The sequence below is a fragment of the Perna viridis genome, chromosome 14 (assembly GCF_037379345.1).
Source record: "Perna viridis isolate PV_CMFRI_1.1 ecotype Kerala chromosome 14, ASM3737934v1, whole genome shotgun sequence".
NCBI classification, from domain to species: Eukaryota; Metazoa; Mollusca; class Bivalvia; order Mytilida; family Mytilidae; genus Perna; species Perna viridis.
In genome coordinates, this window is record NC_142458.1 from 33,951,839 (window position 1) to 33,970,085 (window position 18,247).

The following is an 18,247-nucleotide window of genomic DNA, read 5'->3' on the forward strand; positions in this document are numbered from 1 at the left end:
CGACAACATATTTGTTCAGTGTGATGGACGTGTTTTTCAACAAACGGTCGGCATTCCAATGGGAACAAATTGTGCTCCTTTACTTGCTGACCTATTCCTTCACTCTTATGAGGCTGACTTTATAGCTGATCTGATCAGATAGAAAGAATATCGTTGGGCTAGATCCTTCAATCTCAGTTTCCGCTATATAGATGACGTATCATCTTTAAACAATCCTAATTTCGGGGATTTGGTGCATCGCATCTACCCAAAAGAACTTGAGATAAAGAATACTACAGACGCTGTGAAGTTAGCCTCATATCTTGACCTACACTTAGAAATCGATGGTAAAGGAAAACTATTGACCAAACTTTACGACAAACGTGATGACTTTTCATTCAGAATTGTCAACTTTCCTTTCATCTGTGGCAACATACCTTCGGCTCCTGCGTATGGAGTGTTCATATCACAACTCATAAGTTATGCCAGAGCTTGCCGAAACTACGCAGACATTTTGTATCGCGCTAGAACTCTAACAAATAGGCTTCTTTAGCAGGGTTATGTTGCTACAAAATTGAAGTCATCACAACAGAAGTTTTATGGTCGTTATCATGAGCTCATGGATCGTTATGGTGTATCCATCAGCACCATGAGAACTGATTTATTCAACGGCTCATACTTTTCCTTCCCTCGTTTGTCTACCCCGGACTTGACTTTTTATTAGCAACTCGGCGGGTGTTTCTAGAAAAGCAGAGGACGCTTACCCTACCGGTGCACCTGGTCCATGCTCCCAGTTTTAGTGGAGTCCGAGTTGCTCATTTACTTTTGTTACTTTGTATTTATGATTTTAGTTACTTTATGTTCTTTGTTGTGTATGTCTGTTTTCCATGTCTGGTCTTTGTCCCTGGATTACATTCTTTTGATTACCGCTATAACCTTGGTTCCCGTGATTACTCTGACTACTTGGTTGGTGATTTTTAGTGTATCTTGCTATTATTATGTTTGCTTACTGTAATGTATTTGTAATGTGACTTAAGCACAAGGAATGTACTGCAATGCGTATGATGTTTATATTTTAAATATGTTAGACAATTCGCCCTTAAAATTGATCTTGGTGCATAACAATCTAATTCAAATCATCAATGTACTTCATTTGCATTAGGTATCTTAAATCAAACATTCTTTGTAGATAAAACATGATTAAAACGAAGCAACATCCCCTAAAAACAAACAACAAAAACAAAACAAAAATAAACACCATTTCACTAAAAAATATTCATGCAAACGTTCTTTAAGTAAAGGGATTCTTTCACACTGATTTACATTATGTATACATCGGAAATAATTATGCATGTTATAAAATGTAAGGGCATTTACAATCACAACCATAACAAAACAATGAAGTACATATGCATTGTGATGTACCAATTAATGCGGAATATTTTTCACAAATTATTTGACTTTATTTCAGCAAAACCAAAGTCTCCTAAAAGATCACAGGAACGCGTGACTTTTACTTCGCGTTACCCTACCATCACGGAGAAGATTGATGAAGAGGAGAAAGAAGCCGAAGAGATCAGAAAACAACCAGTGTCACCTTTGACCTATTTATACGATGGCGTCACAATTAAAACACAATCATGGCCAGAGTTTCTTGGAAATTGGGCATTCCTTGCAGCTACAGGTATAGTGAAAAGAACCTAAAACATTCGATAATTGCTCGATTTTACTTTTATTTCTCCAACACAAATGCAAAGAAGAGAAGTACAATCATAAACCTGTTTCATCTCTTTCTTTTATTTTGGAAGAACGTTGGCGTTTCTAATTTTGGTGAATGCTAAGTGGTTCGAAAAACACTTAAGCCTAGGGTATATATATCTTGCCGAATTTATTTTGGAGTTTTTCGGCTGAGCTCTAAAATACCCAAAAATTAGCATTCCGCGAAAACTACTCGCTATACGGTATATACAAAACATAACCAGAAGAGAAGTACACTCATTAGCTTGATTCATCTTTCTTGTATTGCAATTTAAAATATTTTAAAAGAAAATAGTCAGTTAGTATTGTTTTAAATAGAGGGGAAAAAAGACACTTTCAAACTATGGTAACAGTATTTTAAATGGCTTGACATGGACGAGAAGAAAAGGTTTTAAGCAATTAGGTGACCTCGAGCATATGTTGTCTGTAAGGCAAGTAGTTTATGACCCAATCACTACCGGTGTTCTATATCAAGTTTGTTATCAAAACCTTACAGAAAATAACCCATTGTCTCAGATAATCCGTCATAATTTGTACTACTATTATTCGCATTTTTAAAGTTACAGTTTACGTTTAAAACTGCACGAATCGAAATGGCTAAAATTTAAGTACAAGTAGTTCTTTTTTGTTACAAATTCTGACTACTAACGCTTAATGTTTCACGAATACTGACCCTTAAGATACCATCTTTTTAATGAAAATAACTCAGCTCTCCTTCTTGTGTGTAGTATTCATCTTCTTAGTACCGCTGATTATCATATTATTATTTTGAATTATGCACTTTATCCGAGGTGTATTTTAAGCCGATAAATACTGTGAAAGTCTTTTCACAACTATATTCTAGCAATTTGACCCGTCTCCTCAAAGGATTAAGACCAGCTATTATGTTTTTGTCAAGTAAAATTGTGCGTTTCATTAATCATATAAAAATAATGTCCTTCCAATAATTAACCATCGATTAAGGGCAAAATGGTGATATAATCCTTATACTTTTTAGTTAAGAATTTGAATATTGCTTCCTTCTTGTTTTTTTTAGCATTTGTTGGCATAGCAGATAATATATATAGCGGTAAATCTTTTAAAATTATTTAGAATATACAGGAGCCTCTATAATTATGGATAAAAATCAATTTAACAGGAATGCCAAAGAAGCAAACAAATCTAAAATGATTTTGCTCCCACTTAAAGTTACACCTATTTTCTCATTTCCTGACAGTTTAATCTATTTTTAACCAGAAACAAAGCTGACTTATATAAGATCTGACATTTTGTGCATGTGCCTGCATTATGTTGTAATTACATCATGAGAACAGATAAGATACAGACCTGCAGTACTATTATACAACTAGAAATAGAACTTTCATACTGGATTAGGTGCAGAAACATGTTTTAATTCATTTTGATACATTGTTCAAGACAGTCGTGGAAGAAAGTCCGCCAGGAGATGCCGATTAAAACAAATCGGAATGTTACCGCGGTTAATGTAATATTTAAACGACAAAGACAAGAGGATTAGGATTAATGATAAACGACCAATATGTACTCTTCATTCGGATTCAACAAACCACTTAAAACACCATTAAACAAAAAAAAAATAAAAGTAATATAAAAAAAACAACTCTAAACAACGAAAACCAAAAATACGAACCTCCGAATAGAAAAGTAAACAAACTTAAACATTTCATGTCTTAAATCGAACGGGACACATTTACTCTAAACTTATACCAAGTTATTATCAAGAGAAAATCTTTTCTTTATGTAAATAATAGTAACTAGAATTTCTTGTTGTTAACTGATTTGATTTTTTTGATATACTAGTTAAAATGACTTATAAGTGCAAAGGGCTGGATGTTATAAATCTGAATATTTTGCTCTTAACTGACTTGATCTATTTGATATATTAGTTAAAGTGACTTATAGGTCCAAAGGGCCGGGTTTTTTAAATTTGAATATTTCTTAATTGATGTACAAATGTCACATATCACTATAATCAACAATTTACTGAGTGCTGGTTATACCAGTTATATTATGGATGCAGTTAGTAATAAAAATCAATACTTTCTATTTGAAAATTTTACCACTTGCAGGAATTATTTCTAATATGTGATTTGCTATTAAAACAATGAGTATAAAACATCGCGTGATATTCATGTTAAGTTGATGCGATATTACTAAATTAATTTTGATAGTAAGTCTAACAAATTTCGTAAATCTATACCTGAAACTCCCATTTTCGGTAAATTTACCAATACTGCACTGTATTTTCTATCGCAAGGCACTGTCGTGATACTGAATACTACACAGGCAAAATTATTTCACATGATTTTTTTACGAATTTCGCAGGATTTTCACCTGAAATGAGCAAATAAACTTTGTGATAGAGTTCACGTGAAATTCAGGTGTATCGAACCTTCTCGTGAAATTAACGTAAATTGTTCACATGAAAGTCGTGTTTCACGTGAAAATTACGTTAATTTCTTGTGAAGTTCACATGAATTTCACGTGAAGCTCGATTAACATGAACTTCACATAAAAATATTTGCCTGTGCACATATTCAAATTCCAAACGATAATTTTACGTCAAATCGCTGTAAGGAATAATATCAGTCACGTGATATTTTCTATCTTCCCTTCAAAACTGATGTTATTCTGTATCTAACTGTCACATGATATAGTGTTTTATATAATGTGAATGTAACATGTTGTGATCATTTTAAAACAGCTCATAAATGATCATTTTTTTAAACATCAAACTCGTTTTGAAGTGCAAAGTTCACTCAAAATTGTTTTTTTAAGGAACTTGTTGGAAATTTAAACTATTCAGTTATTAAACATTGACTGTAATTAAACTTTTCGTGTGAGATTATTTTGATGTAAAATGATTGGCTGTACGATGAGCTTGTTGATAAGTGATACCTGCGCGATGATTTAGTTGTTGGGTGATCACCTGCGCGATGATTTAGTTGTTGGGTGATCACCTGCGCGGATACGTGCATTTTACTTTTATTCATACTCTTCTTTCACTCTTTTCTAGAGCACGCTGTAGAAAACTAGTCAACTCTACCACTATATATATATATATTTATGTAAGGTCAGAGGTCAGAATGTTTGGCTTTTTTGGCTTGTTTTCTGCTGGCTGTTTTACTGTTGTGTCACGTGATACCTGTATTGGCGTTCAACTGTCACAGCTACTTTCGTCTGATTTCTATTTATTGACGATCTGAATTTAAATTCTGAAAAGAAATTATTTGCTTTATCGCTTGCAGTGTGGTCAGTTTTCTGTTCACGACGAAGCATTATATGAATGCAACGAATTAATAATTCTCATTGTATGTTTTTACTGAAATTATTCTTCCTTTTGGGCTGTGGTTTTGCCTTGTTAGAATGACAATGTTGGCCTTGTCTCACTTTATTGTTCTGTAAAACCACCTGAATGCTGCTTTTTTTATTTTTAACTTTGGCTTCTCTATTTATAACACAGGCGAATTTTGTTCCCGTAGAATTCATGTCAATCGAGCTTAATGTTAATTCATGTGAACGATTTATGATTCGAATGACCTTCAGGTGACCTTCATTACAAAAGATAAATTTGTAGAGTTTACTTCATTGATAGATCAACTTTTATATAAGTAAGTGAAATTTTTAATTCGAACACGCAACTACATAGATTTGCGTCGTGTAAAATCCCTCACCGTACAGGCTTCACGCGTCTTGTACATTTTTTTGGTTTTAGCACTAAGGAATTCTTGATAAACTAAATAAATCATACTCAAAAGTTTGTCTTTCTTAGTGTAGATTATTCATTAATTTACCACTATTCACAGTTCGTCTTTTCGTTTGTGTTGATAATGAGAAGTTTTATATTTTCTAGATTTTGTTTTTATCTAACACTGTTTAGTACAACAAAAAAAACTTTTAGTAGAAATAATGTGGTTTTCGTCGATGATTTCATCTATTACTTATTTAAGTACCTGTCCACATAAAATTTAGACACTAACTATGCTAGAAGTGATTCATGGTGTAGAAAAAAAACCAAACAAATTGTTTTTTGGTCAGCAATTGTTATGATTTAACGTAGTGATAGTTCTTTCTGTATTCAGATCTGTATTTTTATAGAAACCATACGTTCATCTCCCGTTAAATGAAGGGTAATTAAAAAAATACCGAAATACTTAAATCTAGGCAATATTTAAAAGTGATAGTCAAAAGCAGAGTCCTTAGAACAAATGACAATATAAAATCTTTATCTGGTCATTTTTATATTTTGTGGCATTATATTAATTTTGTGTCAGTATTGAACATTTATGCTGATAGTGGATATACCAAAACAAGTGAACATCACGCCAGCAAAAAAAATCAATGGACATATGTGTTTAACTAGTGAAGGGCGAGTCCTTGAAAATTTAAATTTCTTTTCTTTATTCAAATTGAATTTAAACGCTATACATTTTGCTTTGAGTGTACAACTGTCCATATAATATACTTCATCAATATGTAAAATGGAATCATTCTGGTTTTTAATGCTGATTAGTATATATACAGTACTCTTTCCAGTTACGTGTTCAATTATACCGCAATCTTTATCGTTTTTATAACCAAAACTTCCTTCTCCCACTTTCTAACTGAAGATACCGAGGAATATATTTTTATTTCACTGTGAGAATGTCAGGTTATGAGGTACGTACATGTATGGTGTTAATTAAGACATTAAGTTTAAGCATATTACTCATATGATTGTTTAGACACAAAAGTTACTTACATATACTTAGTTGAAATATAAATCATCCAAAATCAAGAACGACAACTCTTGCAAACAAATGTTCCAACTTCATACACAATCTATGTAGTATTTATCTCGAAAGTTTCAACATCTGAATGGGAAATTAATACTGGTTGAATAGTCTATAGCTATTTCTGAATTGTGACTTTGTTGGGTTTTACATGCATGAATCACCTCCTGTCTGGTTTTACAAAAAGACTGCTACTTCATTAACCAGGATTGAGAAAAATCCTTATATGTAATATATATACATTTATAAATCCGTCCGCTCCAAATTCATTGCAGAGGTGCTCTTCTTGTTCTATGACACTGTAACCTCTAACGCAGGTTTTACGGTTTCAACACCGGAGTCACGGTTTTTCTAACGCCTGCTTTTTTTTGTGTTTTTTTTTTTTGTTAACTTACGATCATTTCCTGAGGAAATATGTGAGTTGCCTAAGAAAATTACTGTAAAATAAATGAATTTTTCACTAAATATAACGGCCTCGTGCAGGTCCGGGTGTCAAAAGAATAGGCCTGCAGCAGCGCTAAGCCTGTCGTAAAAGGCGACTAAATAGTGCTCAGAAACCTAGCCGGGGGCTAGGCGCTCTGCCCACAGAGCAACTGGGATGTTTGCCCCAGGTGGTGGAATGGGGTACCCCTGGCGTGTTACATGCTGGGGTTGTCAGGCTATAATACGGAAAACCTGACCGCAAACCTTAGTGGTGCACCGTGTTGGGAAAGATGCCACGTTCCTCGCACGTTAAAGAACCCTGCTATGGTATTCGATAGGAGTAGGAACCTTTGCGCTCCGCCACAGGAGGCTAAATTGCCCGACCTTGCCCATCCCCCCTTTTTCCAGTGGCAGTCAAAGTTTGTCGACCCTGTTGTCCTTGTGTCCCATCCTTTTTTTCATTTCATGTTCATTTTATCATCCATTTCATGTTCATTGTCTGAATATAGCTGAAATATTGCTGCTCGGACGTTAAACCCCAACAAACAAACAAACACTAAATATAACGTAAAACCTGCGTAAGGTGTTAGACACAGTGTATATAGTGATACGAAACTATTGACAGAACTTGTTTCTGTGTGGATTATTTAATTTCTGAGAACCAAACGAGGATTTGTTTTCTTTCTCCGGGTAATTGTTTAGTGTAGCGACTATAACTGTGATTTGTCAGTAAATCGGCCTAATCAGTAACCAAAATGAAATACATGTATATAAAAGATACATTAAACGTACGTTAACCTATAACTGCTGAAAAGATCATGGTGTGTGTAAAGTTACAAACTTTCTTAGATCATTTCTGACATGTCCTCTATTTTTCAGATGTTGAATCTCTACACGATAGCTTGGATTACATTGACGATGAGGATGTCTTTTTACCTGATTCCTCGGTAACCAGTTCAGAGAAAGAATCCGACTGTGGGGCTTTTTTTAACGATGAAGCACCTATTCCAAACTTAGTTTTTGAAAATAAGAAATTAGTAAACGCAAAAATTGGTAGCTCTACAAAGCATTGTACGGAACAATACAAAAATGTTGTAAAAGACGAAAATGCTAATCACCGTGTCTCGTTAAATATTGCTTCGTCTAATTCTGAGACTTCTTCTGGAAGTGCATCGAAGGGAAATAACTGTGTTAAAAATTATAACTTAAATAAAGATAACTCGAAGGACGTGACGGCATCTGAAGCACTTGGTGCTTCTGCAGAATCTTTACGAACGGTTAATACTTTGCACTTTGAATCATCTGAAACTGGTCAGATCAGAAATGAATTGACGGCCGACATTCAAGTTCCAAATGGTGTTCGCAAAGTAAATTCCAATATTTCAGAAAATGAAACAAGAGAAGCAAACAAAAACAAAATCGATGAGAAATGTGCCCAAAGACAACATGAAATAGAAAGCCTTAAAAAGTTTTCGCAGAAAAGCTCTAGTGACACAAACAATGTTAGCCAAACTTCCTCACAGAAGAGGCCGCTAACATCAATAGTAACAACACCGTGTCGTCGACGGCCGCTCACAGCGAGTGCTACCATAACAGCATGTCATGACAAGACGTCAGTTTGTTCTACAGAGATTCCCCGGTTGCAGACATTTGTACTTCTTATTTCTGGTGTCACGTTTTTAGCGTTGAATGCTGATGTTACAGCATTGAACCTGGTGTTTTATATTTTGTTGGCTCAGTTTATTCATTTGGTAGTAAGATATATGTGTGGGTTTTCGTAGTAAAGGGATACAGCAATGCTTACCTCATGCATTTCTTTAATGGTGGACTTTTGGGTGAAAAAAATGAATAGTATTTGTTAATTTAATTTTATTCGTCGTGTATTGAGTAAATAAAACTATGATAAAACTGTACTGTAGATGTTAACTTGGGTTAAGTATGATGCATGTTTGGCATATTGTGTATTGTAACATAGTGGAAAAAGGTGGTGTGCATCAACGTGGTTTTTCTTAACTACAGTGTCACATATCATATAGAAACCAGTGTTTTGGTGCACATAATTTTTATCTTTTTTGTTTGCAAATAAATAATACAATATTAAGGAAGTGTCTTTTGATTAAGGGACATTGATACATGTACTAAGATGATAATCAAAATTAAATACAGGTTTTGGAATTGAGTCTAATTAAAGACACTATGCAGCTGTTACTAATATATAATGTATGCACGTTTGTTATTGGTTATTAGTTGTTGACTTGTTACTGGTTAACAGTGGTTAACTTCTTACTAGTTATAAGAGGTTAACTTGTTACTAATTATAAATGGTTAACATGTTACTGATCATAAGTGGTTTATTTGTTATAGCTGGTTAAAAGAGGTTAACTAGTTAATGATTAAGAGTCGTTAACTAGTACCTGATTTATAGTGGTTAATGTAGAGATATGCATTTTCATATAGTTAACTGTGTGTTCTTATTATTAAAACCAATACTAGATATATCTAGCCATTCAAATCGTTGAAATAAATATTAAATTCGTAAAAAAAACTATTGTTTTATTATTTTGTAATAATATGACAAGCTGTGGGTAACAATACTCCAATCTGTGCAAATTAGTTTCTGAAACCACCTTGTTTTTTTTCAGGTTGGTCAAGTCTGGATTATCTTCCTTTACATTTGTATACAAAATTTAAAAAAAAAACCTATTCGGATGGAATAAACTTTTCATATTAACTATTTCCTGTATGATAACGTTCGCTAAACTTTCCCTTATCTGCGTTTATATTGAGATATCATCGTACTCGTACATGTATGGATCTTTATGAAATTTAACTATATGTTTCATTCCAGGCTGTTGTTATCATTTTATTCTGTCCCTTGCCGTTTTAGTCTATATACAATAAAGTGTATGGATTTCTATGAAATTAGACCAAAAACCATCTTGCCCAGTATTTTGATTTTAGACTTCGGACTAAAAACCATCTAGCCCTGTGTTTTGATTTTAGCTTTTGGACCAAAAAACAACGTTGTGCGTTTTATTGATTTACAGATGAAATTTGTACAATGCAATTCATATGTTTATTACTTTCCTTATGCGTTCTTCATTTTGTCACCGTATTTGTCACCTGAAATTTGATTTTTCGATTTGTAAAAAAAACAATAACAAAAACAAACGAACTGATAGGCAAACTCTACGTTCAAAAGAAGAATAGTCCATATAACAGTTGGCAATGTCAGGACAAATCCGTAAAGTTGGAAACAACCGACATGGTTCTGAATGCACAATGCAGTTGTCAGCGTGCTAAACCTTCAGCTTCAAATACGATTGAAGATCAGTCGCTTGTGTTGCTCATGCGCATAAGAAATGCGACAATTATATTATAGCACATTTATTCAAACAACGTAACAGTAATTGCACATTTAAAATAACATTAAATAAAACTTAACAAAAAAGATGCAGATGAGCTATCAATTATGATGTTTTGAGGGGCCACATTGTAACAACATTAAATAACGCTGAATTGAGAACGGTTAGATTTTTTGAAAGGAGAGAAAGTTTTAAATTAAATAGTAAAATTTCTTATTGATGTGTGAATCCTACAAGTTCCAAAACGCAAAGAGATATCGTCGCTCTCTAAAGTAGCAGTAGTATTATTTGGCATAATCGCCATGTTTGTAATACATAATATACATTCATAAAACATCAATGCTGCATATGTTTCTGGACTTTGTTTATAAATGCTCCTATTTTTTGTCATTACTTTCAAATTGTAACATTGCTCCCTTGCCAAAAAAAAAGAGGTTTGACCTCATTATGCAACAGTTGTTTCTGGCTGTTGTTCGGTGTGGATTCGTCTATGGGCATTTAAGGTACTGATTAAAGTAAAGCCTTTACCACATATATCACATCGATGAGGCCGCTCTCCTGTAAAAATATAGAGTTGTGTTAAAATACATTAGGTAAAATGAAATCATTACGATTTAAAATTCATTTAAAAGTGGTTTCAAATATTCACCGCAATAATTCTGTTTACATTACTGCTAGATAGTATATACTTTTTCGTATTTTGTGTGTTTTTTTTTTACAAACATTCGGTAGTTTATCATATATTTACTTAACGTTGCACGGTAAAATGTTCAATTTAGTCGCAGAAATAACACGGTAATGGAAAACTGACGCATCATCTGTTTTTATTAGATTGGTGGATACCTTTCCTTCACTCGTGATCTTTTTATATTCGTAGCTGCTATATTGTTATCTTTGCTACTTAACAAGCAGGGTCACCACTCCCATTATAATTCGCAAAGCATGTGTTGTGAATGTCTTAAAAACCTATGCCTCCCTTCAATTTTATTCAACTATAACCTGAAATACTTAACCCACTTCCTACAAGAATATACGTTTTGGAGGAGTAAAATAGAACTGCAATATTGTTGATAACCTACGTATAAACAAAGACAAATGTATGCCTTTAAACAGCAGCTTTTCATCCTTTACTTACCAGTATGTGTGTAGCAGTGAATCTTCATGTCAATCTTTTGATGGAATCCTTTGCCACAGTAGGGACACGTGAACGGTTTAAAGTTGGTATGAGTGCGCATGTGCGTGTGCAAGTTGGAAGCTCTGTTGAATGCTTTGTTGCAAGAGGGGCAGACGTATGGTTTGACTGTAGTGTGCGTCAATCTATGACGTGTTAGATTTCCAGGCTGTCTGAATGCTCTGCCACAGACTTCACATTTAAATGGTTTGTCCCCTGTGTGAATACGCTGAAATAGAAATAAATGGAGGTCGTGAAATATTCCAAATATAAGATGATTTATAACGTGAAGAGAAAGTAAGGAAAGAGGAGTGGGACCGTGAAGTATCAACTGCTTCAAAGGTTGTCAAATTTTAATATCTATTCTGTTATATTTGCTTATTAGTTTAGATTATCAAGATTACTTGATAATTTTTTTTTAATTTCTCAGTATTTTTGTTTTAGAATGAATTACTTATAGATTTCGTAAGTTGAATGATGATGTTTTTCATAATAATTTCCTAGTGATTTCATAACCACTGAATGGTAAATAAACGTAGCGTGAAACTTAATTAGACGACCAAAAAAGAGAGACTCATCTATATATTCGCGTACTTTAAGTCATTTAGATAAAAAACGAACTACTAATAATTTGAATAATCAAATCGTAAAAAATACATTCAACCTGTTTATTTCATTAAGGCGCACTCTATTAACTTAGCATTAAAAAAAAATCAAATATTTGCACGTATTTAAGAAGTACAACTAAATTTCACGTTACTAAGTGAAGTAAGGTACTGAGCCCTGCAGCATATGGCTGTGTTAAATGAATAATGAGAAAATAATTGGTGTTAACTCGCGTTTTATTGGTCTTTTTATTGCTGATAGTGAAAAGCAGGTGTATCAGAAAATTGTTTAAATTGATCATCAATTTATTGATACAATATGGCGACAATATTGACACAAAATTACATTATTGACAATTGTCGTGTGTCCGGAACTTGTCGAGTGTTTTGTATCGCCCATATTTGTTTGGCAATTACTTTTGTAAACATTTACAAGACGTGAAAATCTTTTAAAATAACAAAAAATTGTCAAAATGTTTCATTTTAGATGAGCTGAAGTTATATGAAAGTGGAAGGAAAGTACTTTTAAGTTCAATTAATAGATTAAATTTAATTCTGTTTAACCCACCGTGATTTCGTTCTTAACATCTGCTCTTTACACGACCGGGATAATACGACTATGCAGTTTCTCCATCATTTGAAAAAAGACAAATCGGACAAAAACACTTCTATCTTGCTGGGTTGTTGTTTTCATTCAAAAATTCTTATTTAGGTGTTTTTTTTTTGTTTTGTTTTTTTTGTTTTTTTTTATGGTTATTATTTTATTACAGGCAAGCGTTATTACAAGCCTTTCAGGAAAGCAAAATAAGTCGCTAAATTTATATTGAATAAAGAGAACACTTTGATTACATATAAAACAAGATCTATGGACAAGATCTATATCGTATGGACTACAAAATATAAAAGTATTGGTTGCATGACATCATTTGAAGCGTACATGTATTTTACCAATTTGTATTTAAAGTATATATAAATTGTATTTAAATTGAAATGTTTTCAAGGATTACAATGCATAGGCTTGTCAGAACGTATTATCAGAAATAAAATTGTAATGACTAGAAATTAAACCTATTTTTCCGTAGAATCACAAACTGTCAATTTTGACAGATAAAAATACAAATACGGGTGTTTTCACGAACTATTTATGGATTAAAACTTATAATCTGTTTAGAAGGAGTTATTTAAAGATTAATGATTTGTTAAATCACAGCTTGCATTTATAAACATTTAAAACATGATATGGTGTCACGGACAATTATATATTCATGTAGTTCTACGAGTAGAAATATTTGCTCGCAACGAGCTGATACTTTTTGCGAGACAGTCCTTCAACAGTGTTGTTCGTTCTACGATGTATATACATGTATGGTTGAGTTATAGTGTGCTGCTTCAATGTTCGCTATGACATAGTATTTATAAGATCCCTTTTGTTTTGCCTTTTTTTAAAGGATGACTGTTGTTTTTTTTTCATACACAAATAATAACTGTCCAACAGATAGCCAGATAACATAAAGTTCTAAAAGGCACAGTATATGAAAGACATTAGCAAAACATATAACGATTTAGATTGTTACAATATATACATGATTAAAAAAAGAAAAAAATTCTGGAAAATTATTTTCCTTAATTAGATATACCACGTACAATAGTAGCACACAAAGGAATCATACAAACAGAATATGCATTACAAAGCAAATAAAAGATCCTATTTAGTTGCCGTTTTTTTTATATTGCGAAATGAAAATATCCCCCCCCCAAAAAAAAACCAAAAAAAAAACAAAAACAAAACAAAAACAAAAACAAAAAACAAAAAACAAAACAAAACAAAAAAAGAAAAGAAAAGAAAAGAAAAACAAAAAAAATACAACAAACAAACAAACAAACAATATAAAATACAGCGATTTACGATTTTTTGTATTCAAACGACCTTGCAACGAGTGTTACCTTAATGGTAACCAGTATATTTCTAGAGAAGCTTACCTTATGGGTGACCAGTGTATTACTTCTAGAGAAGGCTTTCCCACAAACATCACACTTGTACTTCTTCACCGGTGGAGGTTTTTCTGAGTTGATTCTTCGCCCTCTTATCCCTGCCATGTGAAGTAACGCTGGGTGTATTAACCCTGTTGGAGCGGGTTGTGTACCACCAAAATATTGCATCATCTGTGAGTTTGGTGATAGTTGAGATATTTGTGAAGCTGATGATGGTAAGAACGGAGACGGCCCGAGAAGATGTCCCATAGTCAACATAGGTCCACTCGGAAATATTGGCTGTGAAGGTATCAGTGATTGTTTGACCGGACTTTCCATTTGTTCCGTGTCCGATGTTGGTTCTCTCTGAAAATCTTTAGTAAGTTTTTCAAGATACGAACGTGCGTGATCTTGTGGATGTCTATGAGTTATTTCCCCTGGTTCTGCTGATAAATCATCTTCATCTCGGGAACTTTCGCCGTCACTCGATCTCTTCAGAAGCCTTGTTAAGTTTTGAAAATAGTTTGTAAAGGGGATCGACGTATTAACTTCGTTGAAAATTTTCGCTGAAGCACTTTCCTTTATCTCTTGCTTGTCGGTAGTTGGGCTTGCCATAGGCCTTCCTGGAGTGAAACCGGGCATGTAACCAAAGGGCCCTGCTCCGCCATTCCAGATCGGCGGAAAAAGACCCGGCATGTAGCTATATGGGACAGAACTTCCAAAGGCAACAGGTGGGAATGAGCCTGAGGGTGGGCTTGTACTTGCTAGCCTTTCAATTTTACTGAATGCCGAACTTTCTGACGGAGTGATAATTTGTGGTCGGAAGGGTATGTTTGGTTTCGAGCTGTCTGACTCGTACGACAGAGCTGGTGAATCGTGACGATGGGGGGAAATGTGAGCCTCCGGGCTGGTACCATACTCCTCCATCCCAGAATCTACATCAGAAGAAATAGAGTAAATTTGAAGTTAAATATCGCACTGATATTTTTAAAAAATAACTCGCACACATTTGTATTGTTGTAGTAAAAGAACGATATATTTCTATTAATAAAATGAAACTGTAAAATATCTGAAGATACTTCCAGATTCAAATAATACAGGAAAATTTTAATAACGGGATAAAATATGTTAAAAACAAACTTGCAAATCCAACCCATTGAAAAATACAAAATCCCAAATTTCCAGTCCCAGTTAATGTTTTCGTGTTTTAAGAATAACTTTATAAAATGTACAAACTTAAAAAAGGAAGCCTTATTTGATATTAAAGCAATTATATTTTTCCATCCGATTGTTAAATTAAAAATTTTGATTTAACAAACTCTGTTATAAATACTAGTAAAATTATCTTGAAAGAATTCAAAACTGTGGATTTTTGAACTTAACTCCGAATGGTAAGTTAACAAAGAAAATACTGAAATGGGGTGAAAATGGAAAGAAAGTGAAAGTCATTACATCAGGTCTTCTATATGTAGAAATAATGGCCTCCTCCATTTTGACATTTTTGTGGTTTAATTTTTGTAATTCTTAGTTTTCTATGTAGAAATAGTTTTCGTTTATATCTAAAATGCAAAATTATTAATAATAAATCATAATTTTAATTATGAAAAAAAAAAACAGAAATAATATTCAAGTTGTAATAAAAAATACCACACAAAGAACCAGACAGATACAAACATAAATCAAAACAAAATAAAAACAAAAACAAAACAAAGGCATAAAATAAACAAAACAAATCTGAATTGACAGAAGTCTGCTATTTGTGTGTTCTTTTTAATTAAACAATTTTACCTAATACAACACAAAAAGTAAAGACAAACCCATTATAACAAAGAAACTTAAAATTAAAAGTAATAACATGTCTTTGTCTGTCTGTCTGTGTATGTGTAATAAAATGTACCTGATGTATCGTCGCTATAGTCCCTTGTAACTTTATCCTCCATGGTACTTCTCCAATCTCCTTCAAAAATCTGTGTCCGAAAAAAAAAGCTTTAAGTTAAAGGGTGTTTAAGTAAAGATAAATATTACAATTGGTATAAATTGGATTATCATATTGTATTTCAATATCAGCGAATCACTTTCAGGTACATAGGTGAAAGGTCGTAGAACGGTGCGATCTGATTGGCTGACGGATCATTCTCTCTTCTCAGCCCGACGTAGCCATCCGTATTTAATTGTTATGGGTGGATTTTTACCTAATCTTCTAAATATTCTTTATGTAATATATTTCAGTGGTTAATGAGATTGCGTGAAATAATTTAGTATTATTAACTTGACATTTATTCGATGTTTCAGCAGATGTTAAGTACAAATATAGTTTTTTTTTTATCAAATATTTCTTAGCAGAACTGTAAATTTCTCGATATATTGTATATGGTACTGAATGATTTAAAATTAGTTTTTTAAATAGAAAACTTTACATATTTACAAGTATTTTATTTGTCAATTTGACCTCCCCCACAAAAAACACAAAAAAAAACAAAGAAAAAAAAACAACAACAAAAAAACAACAAAAAAAAAACCAACAAAAAACAAAAAACAAAAAAACAAAAAACAAACAAATAAAAACTTAATAACTCAACTTATACTTTGCAAAGTTTTCCAAAAATTTCAATATACAAAGAAAAAGATTTTAAAACAGTGATAAAAAATTGTAGTTAGCTGGTTTCATTATAAATCAGACTTAGTCCCACAGTCGAAATATAAATATAGTAAGAATAATCAAGGGAACCAAGATTCTAGCGGAAATCAAAAGAATGTAATCCAGGGACAGAGACCAGACACGGAAAACAGACAAACACACCCAAGAACACAAAACAACCAAAATAATACAGACAAAGTAACAAAAGTAAATGAGTAACACGGATTCCAGTAAAAACCGGGAGCATTGAATTAGATGTTTTTACACTATATACTACATATATGACAGGCGATCCTCCAACATTCAAATATCAACGGGTTTTCGCTATTTATTACAAATGTCATATGATTTGGTTGTCCCAAAATTATTGGAATTAGGATAAATCTTAACATTTTTTAGTAAAAATATTACGAGGCAACCTAAAAGTTTAAAATATCAAAAAAATTCAAACAGTGTAAAAAAAGAGATATTTTTGTAAAGTATTTTTAATCCATATCATTTCTTATTTAACAACATATATTCTTTTTCCGTGTATCGTTTTTATCACGCAGTTAGATCAAGCCTTTGTTCGGTTTCCCGTGAAGATTTTAACAAGTTAGTCGAATCAGTGAAACTAAGTCGTTGTTCCGGAATATCGGAGCTGTTGTCTGATGGTGTGATTTTCGCACCTATGTGCGAACATACTGTCAGACACGCGACTATAGATAATAGCCTAACACAATCATGTGATTTGTATACAAACAACTTAATCAGGAATAAAACCACACATATTGGTAATTAAGATCTTATTATTTGTTAATAATTAGTTATGATTGATTTTCGATCCTTAAAAGGTCGCCGCACATTTGGGAGAGGGCTATACGGATCCATTTGTGTAACAGTTTGAATAAGAGCTAATTGTTGTTTCTTTTTCCAACCAGATTTGTTTTCCGAAAACATTCATTTTAATAAATAACATTGATATATATATATATCTTTTTCATTTAAAAGGGCTCATTTATTCCGACTGAACAGTTAAATACTGCAGCCAAGAATTGGTTTGCTGCAAATCACTTCTAAAATGTGCATACGACTTTGGATTTTTATGGAGAAATTAAAAAAAAACGCGGTTTTTTTTGGGGGGAGGGGGTGGGTAAAATATTAAATATACAATATGAACATGTTTTCACACTTCCTAGAATAACAATTTTAATGTTTATTTTTACACTGATATGTTGATGAAAAACATTTTACAAAGCATATGTAGTACAAGTACCTTTTCAACGAACATCTCTTTCTCGTTGGCCTTCCAGATCATGGTCACAGAATCGTTTTCCAGCAGCGCCGAGCCAAAAATACCACGTTTACTTTTGGATTCAAATGAAGATGAAATAATGTACCGCACTGATTTTGGTTTTCAAAGACAAAAATACCCAATACACGTCGGGTTCAAGTTGAAGATTGAAAACCAACTTTAAAGTAACAGTATTTATGTCCAACGGAGGATGAATCATAAGTCATTTTAACCGTAAGGTGTACCATAAGTTCAGATTATCCTTCTTAAAACT

The 18,247-nt window shown here is 32.9% G+C and overlaps 2 protein-coding genes across 3 annotated transcripts in view; one reads left to right on the top strand and one right to left on the bottom strand.

The window, feature by feature from the left end:
- Positions 1-9,495, top strand: part of LOC148599077 (uncharacterized) — a 28,066-nt gene extending 18,571 nt beyond the window's left edge. For both annotated transcript variants that reach the window (XM_088561653.1, XM_088561654.1), the window contains exons 3-4: positions 1,451-1,663; positions 7,830-9,495. In XM_088561653.1, the coding sequence (XP_088417779.1) occupies positions 1,451-1,663; positions 7,830-8,731 (1,115 nt within the window). In that variant the 3' untranslated portion in view covers positions 8,732-9,495. The remainder of the gene's footprint in view (positions 1-1,450; positions 1,664-7,829) is intronic.
- Positions 9,496-10,225: 730 nt separating this feature from the next.
- LOC148599078 (uncharacterized) lies at positions 10,226-16,002 on the bottom strand. The gene is made up of 4 exons (XM_088561037.1): positions 15,960-16,002; positions 14,072-14,997; positions 11,451-11,715; positions 10,226-10,873 (listed from the first exon to the last, which is right to left on the bottom strand). Exons 1-4 carry the CDS (start codon positions 16,000-16,002, stop codon positions 10,761-10,763), a joined length of 1,347 nt encoding a protein of 448 aa, XP_088417163.1. The 3' UTR covers positions 10,226-10,760.
- Positions 16,003-18,247: the final 2,245 nt, after the last annotated feature.

What these genes read in the sequence shown, in the direction of transcription:
- LOC148599078 (XM_088561037.1), bottom strand. Translation starts at nt 16,002, where the DNA reads ATGGAGGATAAAGTTACAAGGGACTATAGCGACGATACATCAG. An exon ending in CTATAGCGACGATACATCAG is followed by an intron (nt 14,998 to 15,959) that starts GTACATTTTATT and finishes CTTCTGATGTAG; the next exon opens with ATTCTGGGATGGAGGAGTAT. An exon ending in TCACTGCTACACACATACTG is followed by an intron (nt 10,874 to 11,450) that starts GTAAGTAAAGGA and finishes ATATTTTTACAG; the next exon opens with GAGAGCGGCCTCATCGATGT.